Genomic DNA, 20,926 nt, shown 5'->3' with positions numbered 1-20,926 from the left:
AAATTCCTTTAATAAGGAGCAAAGGCATGGTGTGACATAATACTCGATCACAACCCACGTGGGAGGCTGGGAAGCCCACAGGTCTCTATCTTGTTTCCCTCCCCGGCTCCAGAGCCCCTTTCCAGCTGCTGCTGAGACTCCTCTAGTGGGATAGAGTAAGGCCATCTTAGCCTCAGTCAGAAACTAAGCTCACCTTCTTCCCCAGAACTGAATCTCTCCCGAAACCCTATTTCTCTGTGTTCCACACCCAATGTGAATCTAAGATCTGCAGGCCCTATCTCTACAATGGCATTTGAATCCCCAGTCTTCCTGCATTACCCCTCCCAATTAAGCTCACTCTGCCCCCAGACCATTTTCCAAGGGTTGTCAGGGTTATTGACCTAACACACAGCTCTACGCAACGCCCTGCTCAAAAGCCTTGTCAATAAGATTGGCCATGTGTTGATAATTCTTGAAGCTAACTGATGGATTCATGGGGATTTATTACACTACTCCTTCCGCTTTTGTGTATGTTTGAAATTTTCCATAATAAAAAAGTTAAAAAAAAAAAAGACTTTGTCATTCCTCCTTCCCCTTTAATTAGGTACAAATTCCTCCACATCACGGTTAGGATCTGCCTTCCCAACTAGATTGTCCCATGTCCCCTCCATTCTTAATGTAGAAGTCTTTCCTGAGTGTATACGTACCTCCCCCTACACCTCCATTCACGTTCTTCTACCTGGGATGCTCTTTTCACATTGCTTCCCACCCTTGAAGGTCCACCTTAAATGCCACCTTCGATATGAAAACTTTCTTGGTCCCCCAACAAACAGCTATGTCCCTTGATCCCCAAGGCCTTGATTCACATCTTGTGGCACTTATGTCCACCTTTTGTGACAGACGTGTGTGCCCCCATCTCAGCCTCCTCTAGACTATAAGCACCGTGAGGCCAGGGCAGGCCTTACACGCAGTGCCCCATAATATTGGCTGAGTTGGCCTGTAGCAGAAACATACTGACATCCCTTTCCATGGGAGCGGGTTTTGATGAGAGGAGACAGCACAGAGCCTGCCTGTGGGGAAATGGGATACAAGGGCCAATGGGGAAGTTCAGAGCAGGAAGGGTTCTCAGTGCCTACATGGAGGAACCCCCTCAGTTTACAGACGAAGAGGGCAAGTCTCAGGAAGGCAAGGGATTGAGTGGGAGTAGTTCCATTTCTAACGCTGAAGAGGCACAACTCTTGCCTATCTTCCAGTCCAGGTTTACTCACACACACACACACACACACACACACACACACACACACACACAGCTTCCCCGCTATTTTTCTGGTGTTGACCCTACCCCAGCAAAGGGTTAGAGATGCTTGAAGATCTTTCCTGGGGCGCCCTGACTTGCACAGACTTCTACCTCTGTGGGTAGATGACGCTTGGGATGGAGCTTAGGCCCAGAGAGGACTTTGCTGCTGGGAGAGGAGGTGTCAGTGGTGGCTGGTTGAAGCATTCACCCCCAGCAGGGCTGTGCCTGTCCCATCCCCACCTCATACACTCATGCCACACAGAAATATTTCAGAAATGTTTATGCCACAGAGAAGTCCAAAACCTGCAGGAAGCTGCAGCCATCCTCCAGGCTGCCCGGAGCCACGGATGTCCCCTGAAGGGGACACCAGCAGGCAGGTGGCCTGCAGAAGCCAAGGAGCCAGGGCGACTTGCTGACATCCTTTTGTCCTCTGCCCTAAATCTGGAGGTTCCATTTAGGCCGGTGGGGGGCGGGGGGAAGAGGAAGTGGAAAAGGGGTAGGAGAAGTGTGGGTCTCTTCAGGGTACTCTTCCTGCTTTGGGATGGTGACTCACCCAGCTGGCCCTGGGAGGGACAACTCCTCAGGCCAGACTAAGGCGGCCAAGACTAGGGTTGTGGAAGGAGCGGAGGGAGGTTCCTGGGATGCGGTGGCCAGGAGGAGTCGCAGCAGAAGCTAGAAGGGGAGGCTCACCTGCCCCCCCAGCCTTCTCACCAGCCTCAAAGCCCGGCCCGGCGTGCACAGGACCACTTCAGCCCTGGCAGCTGATGGAGTCCGCATCTCCTCCACCCTCCATCACTTTGGGCCTTTCTTAAGTACCATGACATTGTCATACTCAGTCCCCTGTGGCCAGCCAGAGGCAGCAAAGTCCTGTCCCGCTGGGTAGACATGCTGGAGGCCGCTGGGGTCCCTGTCAGCTGTGGCTTGCCCCCTCCAGGCCTCACACCGGAGCTCCTGTGGGCTGTCATACAGGGACAGGGCGGCCACCCCCTCAGGCTCATCGTATATGTGGTCATGTCGGGAGGGCGGGTGCTCCTCGATGCTCTCGTACAGAGGGTCGACCGGGGCCTGGGGAGGGACGGCCAGGATGCCCCTCAAGCTCTTCCCCAGGTTCTGTGCCACTGCATCAAAGGGCACCGCGTACTCCCCCTCTGGGCCCCGCTGCAGCCGGGGGGCAGGAACCCGGACGGTGGGCGATAGTTGTGGGAGTGAGTCGTGGGGTCGGGAGTAGGGACTCTCCGGCCGGGGCAGCACCGCAGGGTTGGGGACTGGCTGGGTTGGGGGCCCAGGAGGGGAGGCGTTCTTCTGGGCAGAGATGGCCTCTTCCAAGGCCAGGAAGATCTCATTGCCTTGCCGGGTTTCAAACTCAAAGTTGCCCTCCCCTGAGATGCAGCGCCGGCCTGCCTCAAAGGAAAAGGTTGCCTGGGTGGAGAAGAAAGCCGATGACTCGCAGGCCACTGGGCGGGGCTGCTTGCTACTCCTGGATCCAGCTCCCAACCACAAGCCTGTCACCCCAAGCTCTCCCCAAGCTGCTTCCCCTTCCTTCCTGCCATGCTTTTGCTTACAAGCAAAGCCCTCTCTCATCTTTTCTCCTTCTTCCTCCCATCCATCGAGTATGAAGCTCGATGCAGAGTTCATCCTCCACCACGCCAGCCACTCTCCACCCTCCCACCTCTCCCCACCTCTTCCTCTCCTTTCCTTCTCCCCCACCTCGACCACCATTTCTCCCTGCCGTGGTTCTCTCCTCCAGCCCCTGGGCTGCGCTGTTTCTCTTCTGCCGGCCTTTATCTCGTCGTTTCTTCCTCCCCCATTCTCTCTTCCTTTGAGGGCCCCTTCACCCTCTCCCTGACGCTCTCTTTTCTCTCACAGCTCATCCTTCCTCTCACCTGCCCGCGGCAGCCCCCCCCCCCCACTCACCTTGTCCCGCCCAAAGCGCCGCAGGAACCTGTAGGGCCATTCATACAGCTGGGTGCCCAACTGAGGGCCGCCCCACAGCTCCAGGGCACTCTCCCCGGCCCGGAGGGTGTAGGATCCCCAGAGCCGGCACCTCTCACTGGCTTCTGTGGGTCTCACGGTCACAGCAAACTCCTTGCAGGGGGCCCCTGGAGAGAAGAGGGTAGACAAGGAGGCAGTTCATGGGAAGCAGCCGACCTGTCTCAACTCTGCCCTGCTTTACATAGCATGCCGGGTCTCCAGAAAAAGTATTATCCACAGCCCCATGACCCTGCAGCCTGCATCCTGAATGCTGAGCTGCCCCGCGCCAGGTCAGACTCCCTAAAATGCCAGGAACATCCCGCCCTCCCTCAGGAGGCATCATGCCCTAGCCACTCGCACCCCGACCCCGTACCCACATCCTTCCTGCCCCTCTCACCAGAGCCACAGCCTTGTCTCCATCTCATCTCTCTCCCCAAGCCAGCTGCCTCCCCAGTCCCGACTGTCGCAGCTGACCCTGCCCTCCCAGCTCTCAGCCTACCCAGCCCCTGCCCATGCCATCAGGTGCCCCCCGAGAGGTGGAGCCTGGATGTCCCCCCCACCCCATGTCCACCTGCTCTCCCCACGCGCCCACCCCGAGGGCTAGACAGATAGCAGGAGGGGCCTTGCCCAGTCAGCAAAAAGCTCCCTTGCCGCAGGACAGCTCAAATCCACAGAAAGAAAACCATTCTTTCCACAGACAATCGCTCGGATGCCAACAAGGGAGAGTTCAAGAGCCCCACCTTCACCTGGACCCCTCAGCCGGGCCCTTTCCCACCAGCAGGGCCTGCACAAGAGGGAGTGGGCCAAGGGTGCAGGGCTGACATTTCAGGCAGGCCAGCCTCCCCGACCTTGGGCTGTGCCGGAAGCAGCGATGCGGAGAGACTGATAAGGGGGCTGGCCGGGGGCCGGGGGCAACCACAAGGCAGGAAGACTGAGCCGGCAGCCGGCCAGCCCTCACCTCCTCCCCACCACGCCCTGGAGAGAGCACCCCGGGAGCAAAGGCAGGGCCCTCACCTGTGGTCGCACTGCTGTACAATTCATTCTCCTCCATGCGGGGCCGGCCGCCCTTCCCCTTCAGCTCCTTCCTCTGGCCCTGGCGGGGAAGGCCCAAGACTCACCACCATGGCCAATCCCAAGCCCCACCACTGACCACCGCAAGCTTTCTTTCAAAACACACTCAGCCTACTGCCCTGTCTTTATTCTGAACTGGGATCCCTCACCCCCACCAAGGAACCACCTCCAGCATCCTGACCTTGGCTCTCACGACATCTGCCCACGGCAAGCATCCAGTGCCCCGTGCCCTTTCTACAGCCCTGGGCGACTCACGGGGAAGGCCAGGAGGCAGATGGCCTGTATCCAGTCACCCCGCTCTGCAGTGGGGGCCGCCAGCGCGTACAGGCGCTCCGTAGTCTCCAGGAAGAAGGTGCTGGTATCCCGGGGGCTGCTGGCCTCCCCTCCGGCCTCAGCCACCCGCAGGCAGTCACTGAGGCGGATGACCCTCCGGGGGGCCTCTCCCCGGCGAGGCTTCTCCGGGCCCTCCTGGAGCTCCAGCCGGGCCAGGGCGCAGCCCGACCCTCCGTACAGCGCCGCCCCGAACCGGCGCCATTTCTGCCCCCAGATGCGTAGCAGGTGGGGAGATGGAGAGATGGTGCCCAGCGGGGAGAGAAGGACCCGGGGGAGACAGAGGTGAAGATCGGGGGAGACCCAAGGAGGCAGAGAGCCTAACAGAGGCCTTAGGAGTTAGAAAGCATTGGAGATGCACCCCAAGCAACCCAATAAGAGGCCTACAATGACAGCAGAGAGGAAGCCAAAGGCAAGAAAGGCACAGGAGTGAGCCCCATGGAGGCGACTGCAGGGCGGCCGGGCAGGCCCAACCCAGGGGATCCAAGTCAAGAGGCAGAAAACCTGCGAGTCCCGGAGCCCAGAGGGCTGAGGAGGGCAGCCCAAGGGCCCAGACTGGGGAGCATGCTTCTCATTCTCTGTGAGGCCCCATAGAAGGCCCTGTCCCCCGGAACCTCAGCTGACCCTCCTGAACCTTCCCGCCTCATCCTCTGACAAGTTAGGCCATGAAAGAGACAGAGAGAGGAACCCCGGGGTGTGTCCGCTGAGGGAAGAAAGACGTCCTCATTCAAGGAGGCCAAAGAAGGAAAAGGAGTTTGGGCACAATGGGGCCCTGGCTCCCAGAGACCCCAGTTCAAGTCCAATAGCAGCCAAACGTACCCCACTGGGGCAGGAAAGGAGGAAGGAACCTCCACGGCAACCCTGAAGTATCCCCTCCACTGTGCCTTCCATTCCCTCCCAAGGTGTCCCGGTGAGAAGACATCACCACAGAACAAGAAAGGCAAGAAAAGCAGAGTCAGAGCCCTCTTTTTCCCCCCTCCTCCCGGGGCAACGGCTGTCAGCAAAGAGCACAGTTTGGAACCAGCTCGCAGAGGCAACAGCTGCTAAGGAAAGAGCCCTCCCAAGCTTTACTCTGGGCCCAATGTGGTAGATGGCACAGTCTCCACCATTCCATAAGGGTTTTGGAACATTCCGGGGCCTCCTCTCCTCCCCGGGGAAGTCTCTAGCAGCCCCCCAGCCCCTCGGCTCAGCCCCAGCCCAGCCGTGCTCTTCCTACCTTCCCAAAAGTCTGCTGCTGCTGGAGGTACAGGAAGCCCTGCTTCACCACCACATCCTCCATCTTCCCACCATCCTGGGCCCCTGAGCTTCAGCTCTCTGCTTCCACTCCCGCCCTCTTTCTCTCCTCTCTGCCCTATGTTCCCCCTTCTCTCAAGTTCATTTCCTCTCTGCCTAGAGTTCTGCATTATTCTCGTCTGCTCAATGACGACAGGCTGATAAGCCCTGTGGTTTCTTGCTCTGTGTGTATGTGTGTGTGTGTTTTCTTTTTGATGAGTGAGTTTCACGCTCAAGCCTCCTGCATTTTCAGTGAGTAAGAGAGAATTTCCAAAAAGCCAAACTCCAGTGCTTTGGTGAGCAGCAACCCAGAAATGGAATTAGACAGTAAAACCAGTAGCCAAAGGCCCCCCGTGCTCAAGCTGGATGCTTAGCGTTACGGAGCTAGGAGAGAACTTAGAAATCAATCAGCCCAAGTCTGTCATTTAAAAATGAGGAGACAGGCTCAGGAAGGTCTGAGGGATGGGTTCAAGGCCACCAAACCAGAACCCAGGTCTCTCATCTCAGTAGGAGCTGAGCCACACTCACACACACTGGACACATGAGCCTCACCACTTTCACACACTCTACTGCAACAGTTTCAGTCTGTGGGGAGCACTCCCTGTCCCCCACAATGACACATGCTTACACCACCTCCTTGAGCTTCTAGAAACATGAACATTCCCACACTGAAACATGCTATGCTCCCTGAGCACATCTCAACTGTCGGAGTTCACCTTCTTTCCAACCTTTGAGAGCTTTATAAAGACACTGGAGTTCCATCTGAAGGTTAGCTTTTTAAGTTACAGTAGCAATTCTTATATTTTTTTAAAAAAAGCCTTACAATTATCAAAAGTGCTTCACAGTTACCAAAGGTTCCAGGCACACACTGTCTCCAGGCACCCTATCTAACCCTGAAAGAAGGAAGAGCAAGTATGAACACACCTGTTTGCAACCCTCCTGAGGTCACGGGGGCAGAGAAGGAAGTACCGGAGCAACTGATCTTTAATTCAAGTCTTTTTATTGCTGACCCCTAAGTGGGATCCAGACTCCATGCAAGAAGATACATTGCTTTGGGGAAATCTAAGCTCCCCAGAGAATATTTAACTTAGATCCAGATGGTTTAGAGAAGCAATCTGAAGGAGGCATGGTGCAGAAATGTTGGGGGAACCAGAGAACTAGACCAGCACTCTTGGGGTAACCCCATAATGGGTGCTTATGTAACTGAGCCATTTCCTCTACCACAGGGGTTCGGTTGCCTTAGGAAGGAGAGCAGAACAGTACACCGCTCAGACCTTCTGCTGTACATGCCATGTGCTTTACCAAAACAGCTCTAAAAGATAAATGTTATGAGTTCTGGGAGGAGAGGACTGAGTCACGGCACTCAGCCCAGCTGCCTGGATTTGAACAGGTGAATCCACAGACCAAGGGGGAACCAAGGATGTCGGTGCAGGAAAAGCTCCTTGGGAAGTGGTTAGGAGTATGGAAATGGGTGGCCTATTCCATTTCTCTAGTCCCTTAGGGGAGGCAACATTACCTGGGGGCTGCATGGTGTGTGGTGGACTCCGCATCTCCTTATGGAGTGAGAAAAGAAGAGCTTTTGTTTTTTTTTCTTAGGGCCATCCTAGGGGCTGCCAGAGCAGTGCCTTTCAAACTTCAATGTGCAAATCTTGTGAAGAGTGTAGATTCTGATGCAGTAGATGTGGAGTGAGACCTGAGATGCTGATGCTGCTGGTGGGTGGACCAGACCTGAGTTTGAGGAGCAAGACAACAGAGGATGTTCCCCCCACCACGTTCTCTGATCACCTCCCCGAAGTCGATTGGACACATTCCACTCAGAACCACAGGGGGGCACCCGAGCTTGCCAGATTACTTGGAAACTATTTAAACCTGGAGGCCTGAGCCCCAGGAATTTCAGACACCCCGCATGCCATCCCTTGCCCGTGGGAGCTAGAAAAGTTCTCTTCCTGTGGCTGTTGTCTGCAGCAGGAATGAACTCAGAGCAACACCCACTTTTCCTAGCAGGACTTGTGGGAAACCCACAGAGGAAGTACTAACCCCAGTAACTTTCTGTCTGGCCACAGGCAAATCCTGTGAGCAGGGACCCAGAAGAGATAGCTCCAAGACACAGCAGAGGGACAGAGAACCAGAGGCCCTTAGGTTACCCAGGCACCAATGATACGGAGAGAAAGCAGCAAAGAGGAAAGGGTCCTAGTGGTTTATATTGAGGTCTGGGTGGGGGTGGGGTGCCCCTTGGCTCCTCATGGCTCTTACTGGAAAGAAAGGGACACCCCCACACACCTCATCTGTGCCTCAATATTCGCCACCAGGATGCTTTCCTTTACAAAGATTTCTCTCAGCGGGAGTTAGGAACCATACAGATCAAGAGATCACAGCTGCAGGAACTTGGCAACTTTTTGTTACTATCCTCACCAGTGATTAGCAACTAAATCTTTAACACAAAAGGGCTTCTGGGCTTGTCTTTGGGGGCAAGAAAGGAAGGAGCAGAAGAGACTGATTCCTTGGACATGTCTGGAGATTAGGCAACCCCCCCCCCCGCCCGAGGATGAACGGGGAGGTGCAGCTACTCAAGGGGCAGCTCTGGACACAAAACAGGAAAGAAGGTATAGAATGGGCAAGGAGCTGGGGGGGTCCTGAGAAGGATGGAGGACTGAGCACAGAAAAAACGTGAGCGGGGTTCATGAAAGATTCCATCCCTGCCTCCTCCCACCCCAGTGGCTCCTGACCGTGGGGAGGAAGGACCAGTCTCTTGAGTTTCATCCCCAGTCCTCATCCTTTCTCCACTACGTATATCATTATTAACATAATAATAATGTTACTTAACATTGTGATAACACTTCAAACTCTTTATGTTTTCATAAGACCCCAAATGCACCCTAGAATGAGACTGAGATAGGAAGAATTGAATTAACTCAAAAGTTTTGTTTTTGTTTTTTGGTTTTTTGTGGTTTTTTTGAGCATCTACTCTGTGCAGAAGTAGGAGGGACAGAGCATAAACAAGACATATATAGAATCCCTGTTTTCATCGTGGTTCTTTTCTAGTTGAAGACTCAGACAATGAAAAGAATAAATATGTAACTAAATAGTTTTGTACAGACAGTGATCAATGATGTAAGTATGACAGTGAAGGGGTCGGGGACAACTTTCAATAGAGCCGGTGAGAAAAGCTTCTCTGAGGAGATAACAACTGAACTAAGACATCAGTGATAAGAGGGAACCAGCCACTTAAAGATCTGAGGGGAAAACATTCCAGGCAGAAGTTCCTTCAAGGGCAAAGGCCCAGAGGCAGGTACAGCTGGATGTGAGGAAGTACAAGAAGGGCAGAATGACCAGAGCATTGTGAGCCAGAGGGGACACGGAGAGAGGGTCCCATCTCATGGCCTCTTGGGCTATAGCAAAGATTTGGAATGTACTCTAAATGTAATGGGAGGCCACCTGAGGATTTTTAAGCAGGGCTGTGAATGATCTGCTTTATGATTTTAAAAGGATGTTCTGCAGCTATAGGGAAAATGGATTATCATGGGGCAAGACAGGAAGCAGGGAAAGAAAGGACTGTATTATCAGAGCCCAGGATAAATGTGATGATGGCCTGGATCAGGGTGCTAGCAGTGGTGATGAAGAAGAGTGGCCAGATTTGGGTATGTACCGGATGTAGATTCAACAGGACTTGCAATGGATATGGGGGGACTGTTGAAACACTAAGTAATCAGGGCAACTCCTGGGTTTTTAGTTTGAGCAACTGGGTGAATGACGGTATCATTTACTGAGAAAGGGAAGATAGAGGGAGAGAAACAGGTGTGGGGAAGGGTTTTGGTGGGGGGTGGATTTGGGCCTGGCCCACAGGGAGCTGCTATTTCTACGCAATCAAGCAAGTAGGGAATTCGAAGACTGCCACTGCAATCATCACGTCAAGAAGATACCAAGGAAGCACCTGACCCACCACCCCTGCTCTCTACCCTCAGGGAGCTAAGGATTGGACATTGGAAAGTTGTTTAAAAACAAAAACAGAAAAATCCCACATCTCAGGGTCTAGACCTGCCAAAAGCAACAGTCAAAAGCTCTGCCTCCAAAGTCTTCTCTGAGTGAATCTAATTGGCGGAGCCGAACTTGCATACAGAACCCTAGCTGCAAGGAAGTCTGGGTAATGTAGTTTTTAGGTGTCCTACCTCTGCAAATCAGGAAGACACACTCGGAGGAGGACGAAGCTTGAAATGAATGCTGAGTACCAGTCCTCTCGATCCACAACATAAAGTGTGTGTCATTCACTACTATAATCAGTTCCATCGCACGTGGTGGCCCCTAGTCAATACAAACTTCAGACAACCAATACTCTCAGAATCCAGCTAAAATCTAATCTGGGGGCCATGATTGGAAGCCAGAGTGGAATCCAATTGAAAACGGGATCCGGCATTATCTAACACGGATCATTCCTAGTGGGAAAGGCTGGAATTGGCCTCAGCAGGCAGAGCCTTCCTTATCTGACCTGACCCAGAGGGATGGCTTCCCCACTCAGACTGAGCCAGGGGTCCTAAAACTCCTTTATCACTCCCCACCACCACCTCCCCCAGCTTCTGACCCCTCTCAGGAGGCAGCCTAGACTGCTGGTTAAGATAACAACCTATTGGGGAAGATCGGAACCGTGCCTTCTGCACGTTTCCAACATCACCACTCTTTGGCGGCTACTTCCATGAATGTTCATCGTGGAGAAAAGGATAGAAATGGAAACAAGGAGATTTGGATTGCTGGTAAAACCCAGGATCAGAGAGCAGTGGCTCCTGTCCACTGGAGCTGAAAGACACAAACAAATTCGGCCACCGTCGGCAGTGTAAAGTAAAGAATAATGTCGGCGCCCCAAGCGGGGGTTTTGGGCGGTGGGCGCACCGGAAGACCCCCCTGGGGGTGTGGTGTTACAGCAGTGGCGCGGCCGCAGAGCGGTAGGGAGCGTCCGGGGGCACGTCGTGAGGACACTCGGGAAGAGAGGAATCCGCCAGGTGCAGGGGTCTGGGCGGGGACAGGTCCTGGCCCCTCGAGGAGCCCTCGCGAAGCCGATGAGCTAAGGCAGCGCCAACTCCCGCTACCGCTCTCGCCCGCCCAACGGAGCGAGCACGGCCCCTTTAAAAACCATGTAAACAAAGCTTTGTTCCCCCGGCCCCCTCCCCTCGCGCCCCTCGGTCCGCTCCTTCCTCCACCCGCCCGCAGCGTCCCCGGGCCGCTGACGTTGCCGCGCCTTTACGCCGTCCCAACGGCGCTGCGCATTCTCCAACCGCGGCCCCGGCCGCCCGGGCCTACGCAGCCGGGCGGTGCTACGCCGCGAGCGCTGCGCGACGAGCCCCCAGCGCGCAGGCGCAGCGGCGACGGCGGCGGCGGCGGCGGCCCGGCCGAGGTGCGCGCTGGGGGGGAGGGGGGCCGGAGAGGAGCATGAATGGAGCAAAATGGCGGATCATGTGCAGGTGAGAGGAGCCGCGGGGGAGGGGGCGGCCGCGGAGAGTGGGGAGTGGGGTCGCACGCAGCCCAAGGGGCTCGGGCCGGCTCGGGGCTCACCGGGCCCGCGCCGCCGCCACACGGGGCTCCGGAGCCGCCGCCCGTCCCGGAGCTCTGGGGCCTTTCCCGCCTCCTGGGCCGGGGGCCTCCTCCATCCCCTCCCACCCCGTCCCACGCCTCTCGCGCTGGGCTGGAGGTTCAGGGATCGGCGCCCCAGCTGGCACAGCCTACATCGCTTATCAGTGACTGCCCTCCCACTGGAGGGAGGCCTCTTGCAAGTCCTCAGTGCCCCCCAAGACGGGGAGGGGAGGGAGACCCCTTGCCGACTCTGTCCTGAGGGGAACTTCCCCATCACACCCGCCAGCCCTAAACAGATAACAAAAAGAATACCTCGCACTGACAAACCTCGCTCTACCGAGTCTTTCCCGCCGCCTTCCTCTTCACGCCCCCGAGTACAAGAGACCCCCCTCCGGCCTCCTCCCCCCTCCCACAGATGCGTCCTACACTCCCCCACTGCTGATCGCACAGCCTGCAGGGCCGAGCTCCCCCGTCCTCCAAAATGGGTGCTCAGGCCTGGGCCCGCCCTCCCTCCGGTGCCCCTATCCCCAGTGAAGGAGTTGAGTGCCCACACCTCCTCTGAAACACGGGGTGGAGGGGGTGTGTCTGAAACGAGAGATGCAACGTTGGGTGCAGACGTTGCTCTGGAGGGTCCTGATCGGGCTCCAGGGCTGCCCCAGGCGTGCTTTGGGCCCAGGCCACTTTTCTTCAAAGACACGGCACAGGCCCTAGGAAGGGACAACCCATACCGAACCTAATAGTAGCTGTAGGACTCAGGGTTATTTCTTGCAAACTCGATAAAGTTTTTCCTCTCTGTGCTTTAGATCTGATATTTTTGTGACAGTTATTGTTACAAATCTGTGTCAGAAACCTTTGGATTTTCTAGCAGAGGTTTTGTATTGTGGGAAGTAGAAAGAAAAGAGGATAACAAGTGTCGCCTTATTTTGCATACTGTATAGTTATCATTCCTCGAGTAAAGAGGATGATCTTATTCCTCACATTATGTCTACAAGGAGGTGGATGGTGTGACTTCTACCAGTTTCTTTGGGAGAGAAGGGACTAAATAAATTCTCAGGCCAGGGATCAGTAGAGTAAATCTTAGAAGTGTGAGGTACAAGTTATCAGGACAGAATTATATCAAAAATTGTAATCACAGATGGAAGACCACAGGATTTGTGTTTCAAAGCCAGTATCATGGCCTAATTCAGAAGTAGCAGTAAAACTTGGTACAAGGTGATAGTAATAATAATAGTGAGCACCTTGAGTTTTATAGCAGCCATTTCTAAGAAGCGTGAAGGATTTTTTATGTGTTGTTTTTTTTTTTTTTTAATTCTTCCATTCTAAAAGAGTAGATAGGCAAGAACTACTTCTGTCATTTTGAAGAAACAAACCAAAGCACAGAACTTATATGAGATTTGCTTAGGGTAAGGCTAAAGTGGATCAAAGGCTTTTGACTTTGGGTCCCGTGCTCTTATCTGTTGGGGGAAAAAAAGTAGTGACTGTGAGCATTCCAGAACATGGTTTGAATAGATAGCCTTTCTGAGTGATGCTTTGGAAGGCAGAGGAAGTCCGTGTACTTTTATGAATATACATCTGTTTTATCTCATGCAAAGAAGTTTCTCTTAATGTGATCTCTCCCACCTTTTGAACAAAAAGGTTGTCATTCCTCACCAGAGGAAAGTCAAGATGGGTCAAAGCAGTCTTCATAGCAATTATGTCTCAAAGGAGGGTCTGCCTTATTTTTAGTAAGGGGATTTTTTTCCCCCACCCATCCCCAAATAAAAATCTACCAAAGTAAGAATTTATTAATTTTTCAAAACAAAGAGGACTATGCCAGTCCATTGTTTTATTTGACTTTGGAGAGTTGTAGTATGTTACTCTCTAAATTAGCGGTCTTTATAACAACAGGGTGAGTTTGCGAGAGCTTTTTCTCTTTAAATAGAATGGGGCATATTGCTTTTCTTTGTTAGACCACTAGATTACTTTTAGTATTGGATACTCGGAAAGTTTAACGTGGTACCTTATTGTAGCAGAAAACCTTCCCAAGAAAAAGATAGATTCTCCCCTGTATGGAAAGAGTAAATAAACGAAAAGATTAAAGACAAATCTGAAGTGCGTTGAGGGGGAATATTTCTGAAAACACTACTGGAACATGAAGTTTATAAAGGAGCCTATCAAAGGTTCAAGACTGATTATTTGAAAGTTTCATAGTAATACTAAATAGTTGACTCATTATGTATCTAGTGCTTGTCTGAACCACCAGGGTGAGTGGGTTTTTTTTGTTTTGTTTTTTTTCTATTGACACTAAGCAAGTGTCATGATTCTCAGGCTGGAGTCCTGAGCATCTCTTCTGATAAGTGTTTAATGGAAGTCACAAAATGGTAGTAATGGGAAAATTGTAATATTTGTGTCTTTTAGCTCTGTTGGTGTCATAGTCAAGCCTCTTAAGAAGAGAGACTTGTAAGAAAGAATCTCCTTGTTGCGATGAGTTTCTTATTCTTGGTCTTAGATGACTCTAACACCCACCATAGAGGCAGTGATTAACTGTCAAAAAAAAAGAAAATCAAACTCATTTGTGTTTATCTTCATAAAATGAACACTCCTCCTTCCTTTTTTTTTTAATATCTAAAGTTAGATAAGATAATGAGGATTCAGTATTTCCACTTGCTGACTACTTATTGTACGGAAATGAAGATGGCTTAGTGTACAGCGGTAATGAAAAAATTAAGGATCAGATGTTAGCTTTAATAGTGCTAGCTATATTCAGGCTCTTGAGAGGAAAAGGAAAGCGTATATAATAATTGTATATTAAGTATATTTAACATATAATTATATGTAAATATATTAAATGAAGGATAACTCTGGAGTTCGTTGGATTTATTATGTTGTTATGCTGGGCCTTACCCACAGTCTTACAGTATTATTTACTGGGCTCTATATTATGACTGTGTAGTAACAGAAAATACGATTTTCAGATAGTCATATTTGTTTAAATATTGACCACCAGTGTAACTCTAGAGAGTCAAGAAGAATCATTTAAACTGGCAGGTTAAAATTTAACAGAGTGCAAAAGTTTAGCCTGATTAGAGCAAAAGATAGTTGTCTTTTTAGCTTTTAAAAATATGCTAGGAAACATCAGAGGATCTACCCGTGGTTCATTTTGAGAAGAGAATTCTGTACAACTTTCGAACATTTTTAATGGGAAAAAAAGAAAGAACAGTTACTTTTCTAACTTTCTTTCAGTTAAGCTAATACCATAAAGTTTAATGTGTGCAAGGCCCTTTGCTGTGCTGGGCACTGCAAAGGATTCCAGGCTGAGAAAGATACTGGAGCCAGACTGCTGAAGTGTCAAATTCTAATGCTGTGTTGGGCAGGCTTCAGAAGGCAAATGGATACAAAAACTTAATACATTGATTTCAAAGCATGCTACGTCTGTGTTGGATGATATGAAATAGCTACGTCCCCTCACTCACCCCAGCTACCTCTTCTGTGGATTTGTATAAATAATATGTCTGTATTTTAAAAGAACATATTTATATGTACTTGATAATTCTGATTTAGTGTTACTTCCTCTTGTGAGAAAAACCTTCAGAAAAATTAAGGGTTGTATATATGCATGTAGTATCATTCAAACACTTATGCAATAAAACAAAATATATTACTGTAATGGAATCTCTATTTAGATGGAGGTAGGAGAAAGGAGCATTAAGATGATCCCTGGTCTGTGTCTTACAGATAAATTAACTTCCATTTGATCCAGAAATTGATATTCATAACCACCAGCTGTATTTTCTTTTTTCTTGGTTGGGTTTTGAAACCAATATTGTACCACAGACCTTCGAGAAGGGAAAGTTGCCAGTTTAAACCGATAAGCTGATATCTCTGTAGGTACAACTACTGAGGCCACTTTGCTCACTTTAGTATACTAAGGGAGATAGTATTTAGATGTTGCATCATTTTTTTTTTTTTTAACACCAAACATATATTATCTCACAGGTATTCTGAGTCAGGAATCCGGGAGTGCCTTAACTAGATGGTTCTAGTTCAGGGTCTTTGATTTGCCCTCAAGCTGTGAGCCAGGCCTGCAGTCCTTCTCAAGGCTTGACTGAGGATGGAGAACCTGTTTCCAAGCTCACCCACATGCTCACTGGCAGGCATCATCAGTTAGTTACTTGCAGGCAGACGGGCTAGGGGCCACAGTGCCTCACTGGCTGTTGTCTGGAGGTTTCAGCTCTTTACCACATGGACCCTTCCTAGAACATAAATTTTAAGAACTTCTTTTTTACATTATGTAATGATGTCTGCTATGTATAAGTGACCCATCTTTGTTACTGTTTTTTTTTTTAACCTGTTATTGAAATATACCTTCGGACAGGTGCAAAATTCGTAACTGTTCAGCTTGATGAATTTTCACAAAGTGAACACTCTTGGGAATTCCTGGTGGTCCAGTGGTTAAGACTCCACACTTTTCCTGCCTAGGGACCAGGTTCGATCCCTGGTCAGGGAACTAAGATCCCACAAACCGCACAGTGCCGCCAAAAAAAAAAAAAGAAAAAAAAAACCCAAAGTGAACACTCTTCTAACCAAGACCAAAATCCACAATATTTTCAATGCCTCAGAAGTCCCTCTGGTGCCCCCCACTCAACAACTACCCATAGATCCTTCTGCCTGAGGGTAACTATTGTACTATCCTGCCATTTGATTTTTAAGTATGCTTTTAGGAGTCCAGCTGAGGAAGGCCTGTCCATGAGAGCTTGAACTTCAGAGCCAGGGGAGAAGCTGTATAGGGCAGTGGTCCTTCAGCTTTGGGGGGAGTTGGTTTGTTTTTTTTATTTTTTTAGAGTGTAATGGAAGCTGTGTGCTCTCTAAGGAGGGAAAGTATACCTACACAAAGATTTGCCTACAGTTTTCAGGCCATTCATGAACTTTAGAACTCGAGTTTAAAGATACATTCCTTTTTAGATGAAATGCTTACCACATTTTATTGAGAAACTGATTTACAAGTCTTTCTCTTTTGACCTGTATGAAAGGCTAGTTCTCGGTCTCACTATGTATTCCTGGAGAGTTACATGCAGGCTGAATTTTTAAATATTGAATGCTTGAGGACGATTAAAAACAATTAATGACTATTAAGCATCTGATGGCCTGTTCTTAGACACATGCAAGAAAGTACAAGATGTAATGCCCTATTTTCGGGGGCGTTGCATGTTAATTGGAGAGATAACGAGCCTGGGTTGAGTTGTGAATTTGCAGTGAGACATTGGTTTTTGTCAGCATGTCTCTGAATGAAGGGACTATTGCTCCCATCACCTTTCTCCTCCATTCCAGTACATCTGAGTTCATGCCCCACACTTATAGTGACTCACTGTGACAGGGAATTCTCAATGGAATGAGATTGGTACCCAGGAGTCATATCAAAATCTTGCGGAAAGGAGGGGAATTGTCAAAAATTGGGTCTTAAGTATATCTGATATTTGCATCCGTCGCTCTTCACTCCTTCATACATGTTTGTGCGCACGCACACGAAAACACACATACACACTTGCTCCTACCGTCATAAATGGAAAAGATGTGTTTGAGAGAAGGCAGCATTGGAAACTTCATGCTAGCATTTATTGGACTTTTAGCTGCTTGCCATTTTACATGATCTCATCTAATGCTCACAGCCAGTCTGTAAGGTAGGTATCATAGAGATAATAGTAATGGAATGTTCCTTGAAATAGGTTGATGAAAGGACTTAGTGTCTCCAGAAGACCGGAGAACTGTTGGAAGATTTAGGTGACAGTTGTGGTGGTGGTTATTGTACAGCTTACTGGTGGGGGACCTTGGTTGGGGGTAGATGAAAGGGTGACAGCAACATTTATGGAACATCTGTTATGTGCCAGCATGATGCTAAGCTCCTTTATTTGTATTATGCCATTTAACTGGGCAATTCATTTAGTCTCCTTGAACCTGGATTAGGTGATCTCTTAAGTCCCTTATACTTCCAGCATTGTGGTCGGCATTTCCAGTTGTCATTCCTTACCGTTCTCTCCCAAGTAAACTACATGTTCTCAATTCATATGTACATTGTCATAAATTTTCCTAAAATATTTATGCTCATACTAGTATTTCCATTTCTTCTATCTTAAATATGCCTTCCTCTACCCCACCTCCCAATTTCTTAACTCTCAGAGGTGGTGTTTTTTTTGGGTGGGGGTACTAATAGTCTGTAACACATCTCACAAACTGAGCTCTGATATACCCCAAATAATAAGTAAAGAGCCCTCTTAGTTGGACAGTAAGTAGTGAAGGACATTTTCTGTGGGCCAAGAAATTAACATTATTAGTCAGATGTTGTTGCTTGTAGACTGAAAAATGATTCTCACTTAAAAGTCCCTGGGTTTAAGCCTCTCTTAGAGAGAAACTATTTAGATGAAAAGCAGTCAAAATGCTTTCCTATAAATACCTTGGAAAACAATTAGATTAATAGAATATCCCTTGTACTACATCAGGAAGTTGTGATCCTACAGCTCTGGTGGCCTTTTAGAAGTTTTAAGTGTATGAATGTATGTTGGTCACAAAAGCTGATCTCATTTCTATTTTGTATGATAAGAAATTATGGTATTTGAAGTGTGTAGTCTCAGAAAGAATTGAGAGCTATGCTAGACATATGCCCTAAAATTTGAGTCAAGTTTATGATTAAATGGGGTGTATTTAAGGTCAGAAATGGGAAAAGCAGTGTTTTTTAAAGGATTTTTTCCAAGTGTATTTAGTATTGTTTGCAGCGTTTTGAAAGCTTGTGTCCTAAGTTTGGCAAATCATTTCAAATCTCTTTTTTTTTTTAACTGAGTCACCTCCACTAACTCCTGAATTTTGGTATTTTATTTCTCTCTTCCAAAAGGACATTGTCTAAAGTCAAGCATGACATTTAATTTGACTCTAGGAACCTGTAACACCATTTGCTCTGAAAAGAATCTGGGAAGCCATATTTGCATTTCACATAGCTGTACTCAGTTAAAAAAAGAAAACTCCATCCCAATTTTGCCCAATGTATAGCCATAAATTATTTAAAATATTATTTATTTTGTGTTAGTGGGTGATTTTTTTTTTATCATTAACTTGTCATTGACCCATCTGACAAGTCGCTGTAAGGTCTTGTCAAAAACTAGTCTAGAATTTAAAAGAATGAATAAAACTTGCTAGAAAATGGGACCTTGTTTTCTTTCCTTTTAATATTTTTGAACTGATAACGTCATTCCAGAGTTGAGCAAGTTTCATCAAGCCTTCGTAAGCATATAACAAATGTTTTTAAACAAATTGAATCTGAGCAACAGGTTCGTTGTTGTTGTTTTGTTTTGTTGTTGTTGTTTTTGAATAAGGACAGTATCTCAGAGGCGTTACAAATGAAAGCTTGTTTTAACATAAAGCATTATTACTAATTCTTGGAATCTTACATTTTAGTCTAACTTAAAATACATGTTCCAAACAGGGAGATCAGAATGTTGTGAACAGGAAAGATTTCAATTCACAGAATTCCTAAAGCCTGTCCCTTCAAAGCTCTTTGATATAGGTTACTATTAATGTGCCCTGCAGATCCCATCCGCTGTGATAGTGTGAGACTTCAGAGTAACTTATCTATCCCTCCCTTACCCATCTCCTCAAATTTAAACAGCACTTACAAAAGTGAATATATCAATTCACAGAGATTGCTGTGAGTAAATCTGATGCCAGTGGAATCAAGACTTTCTTTAAATCACTTTTATGTGTACAGTAAACAGCATCCATTTAAAGTGTACAATTTGACAAATATATACCTGTGACTGTTTCACCACAATCAAAATACAGAACATTTCCTCCTAACTGCAGTCTACCCCTCCCTGAACCCTCAGCCCCCAACAATCCTGATCTGCTTTTTGTCATTGTAAATTAGTTTGTATATCCTAGAATTTTATGTAATGAACTTACTATGTACTCTGGTTTTTTACTTGTTTTGCCCAACACAGTGATTTGGAGATTCATTCAGGTTGTTGCATAGTATTAGTAGCTGGTTACTTTTTATTGCTGAGTAGTAGTCCATGGTATGAAGTACCACCCTTTATGTATCCATTCACCCCTTGGAGGGGGGGGGGGGTTGGTGTCCAGTTTTTAGTCCCTGTGAATAAAGGGACTATGAGTATTCATATGGAAGTCTTTGTGTAGACACAGATTTTCTTTTCTCTTGAGTTAAGTACTTGGAGTAGGATGACTGGGTCCTATGGTATGGTTAACTTTTTAAAGAAACTGTCAATTTTCCAAAATGATTGTACCATTTTACTTTCTCACCAGCAGTGTAGAACAGTTACAAGGAATCCATATCTTCACCAGCCTTTGGTATTGCCATTCTTGTGGGACCTTACTGCGGTTTTAGTTGGCATTTCCTTGATGACTAACAGTGTTGACTGTCTCTTCCTGCGCTCACTGACCTTTCTTGTATCTCAGAGGTTCGCGAACCAGGCTGGTGGTTTGGCCCTACAAACTGTTTTTGTATGGCCTAAAAACTAAGAACAGTTTTTACATGGTTGAAAAAATCTAAAAGAGAATAATATTCCATAACACATGATAATTACATGAAATTCTGATTTTTTTAATTCATAAATAATAGTTGTAACGGAACACAACCATGCAAGCTCCTTTACACGTTCATTGTGTATGGCTACTTCTGTGTTACAATGGCAGAGTTGAATAGTTGCAACAGAGACCGTTTGGCCTACTAGCCCACAAAGCCTAAAATATTTACTATCTGGCCTTCGAGAGAAAAAATTTGCAGACTCCTGGGGGTTGTCCCCTCAAATCTATTGCCTGACTTCTGAGTGGGGAGAGGGCTAGCCCAGTATGGTTCTAACCCAAGCCCAATTTGACAGGAACCAGATCAGACTTGATCCATTTTGTTGACTGTGGCATTTATACTGCACTGTCCAAAATGGTAACCAGTAGCCACATTTTGCTATTTTAATTTAAATAAAAATTAAGTTCTTCACTCACATTTCAAGTGCCCAGTAGTCAGATGGTGACTGCCATATTGCACAGTGCAGGTATAACGTCTTTCCATTATCATGGAAATTACTTTTGGACAGTGCTACTCTAGAATAATAAAAATTTGCCACAAAACCAGAGATTGGGCGCAGAGGTGGAGCATAGGTTATAGAATTGCTTTCCTGTATGCCTGTAAAAATAAGCTAAATCCTCATTCTCCCAGGTATGTGAACGTAAATGGATATATTAAATAATTTACTTAAGATTACTTACTGTTTATGCTATGAACCTATGATATGTTTGTTCTCTTAGCCAAGGGAGTGAGAGGAAGCAGTCAAACCATAAAAGAAATTCAGAATTCTACTGATAGGAAGTAGTGTTTTAGGGACTTCTAAAAAGTACCCTAAATGTATTCTCCCTCAAAGCACTTTGCAAAAACATACCTTCTAAAATCCCTGTGTATTTGTAACCATT

At 48.0% G+C, this 20,926-nt stretch overlaps 1 protein-coding gene across 2 annotated transcripts; it reads right to left on the bottom strand.

The window, feature by feature from the left end:
• Nucleotides 1-1,543: 1,543 nt before the first annotated feature.
• DOK2 (docking protein 2) lies at nucleotides 1,544-6,007 on the bottom strand. 2 transcript variants are annotated; one of them, XM_065879423.1, is made up of 5 exons: nucleotides 5,865-6,007; nucleotides 4,574-4,855; nucleotides 4,262-4,340; nucleotides 3,191-3,375; nucleotides 1,544-2,695 (listed from the first exon to the last, which is right to left on the bottom strand). In XM_065879423.1, exons 1-5 carry the CDS (start codon nucleotides 5,925-5,927, stop codon nucleotides 2,069-2,071), a joined length of 1,236 nt encoding a protein of 411 aa, XP_065735495.1. In that variant the 5' UTR covers nucleotides 5,928-6,007; the 3' UTR covers nucleotides 1,544-2,068. The 2 variants fall into 2 exon arrangements, with proteins under 2 accessions (XP_065735495.1, XP_065735496.1); XM_065879424.1 differs by lacking the exon at nucleotides 4,574-4,855 and having other exon boundaries at nucleotides 2,069-2,695; nucleotides 5,865-5,927.
• Between the last annotated feature and the right edge of the window lie 14,919 nt (nucleotides 6,008-20,926).

Source organism: Phocoena phocoena, chromosome 6, assembly GCF_963924675.1.
Source record: "Phocoena phocoena chromosome 6, mPhoPho1.1, whole genome shotgun sequence".
NCBI classification, from domain to species: Eukaryota; Metazoa; Chordata; class Mammalia; order Artiodactyla; family Phocoenidae; genus Phocoena; species Phocoena phocoena.
The sequence above is the reverse complement of the archived record's forward strand: the minus strand, read 5'-3'. Positions and strand labels throughout refer to the sequence as shown.

Coding starts and splice junctions, on each gene's coding strand:
- DOK2 (XM_065879423.1), bottom strand. CDS start 5,927: ATGGAGGATGTGGTGGTGAAGCAGGGCTTCCTGTACCTCCAGCAGCAG. Junction 4,856..5,864: donor AGCAGCAGACTTTTGGGAAG/GTAGGAAGAGCA, acceptor ATCTGGGGGCAG/AAATGGCGCCGGTTCGGGGC. Junction 3,376..4,261: donor GTACAGCAGTGCGACCACAG/GTGAGGGCCCTG, acceptor TCTTCTCTCCAG/GGGCCCCCTGCAAGGAGTTT.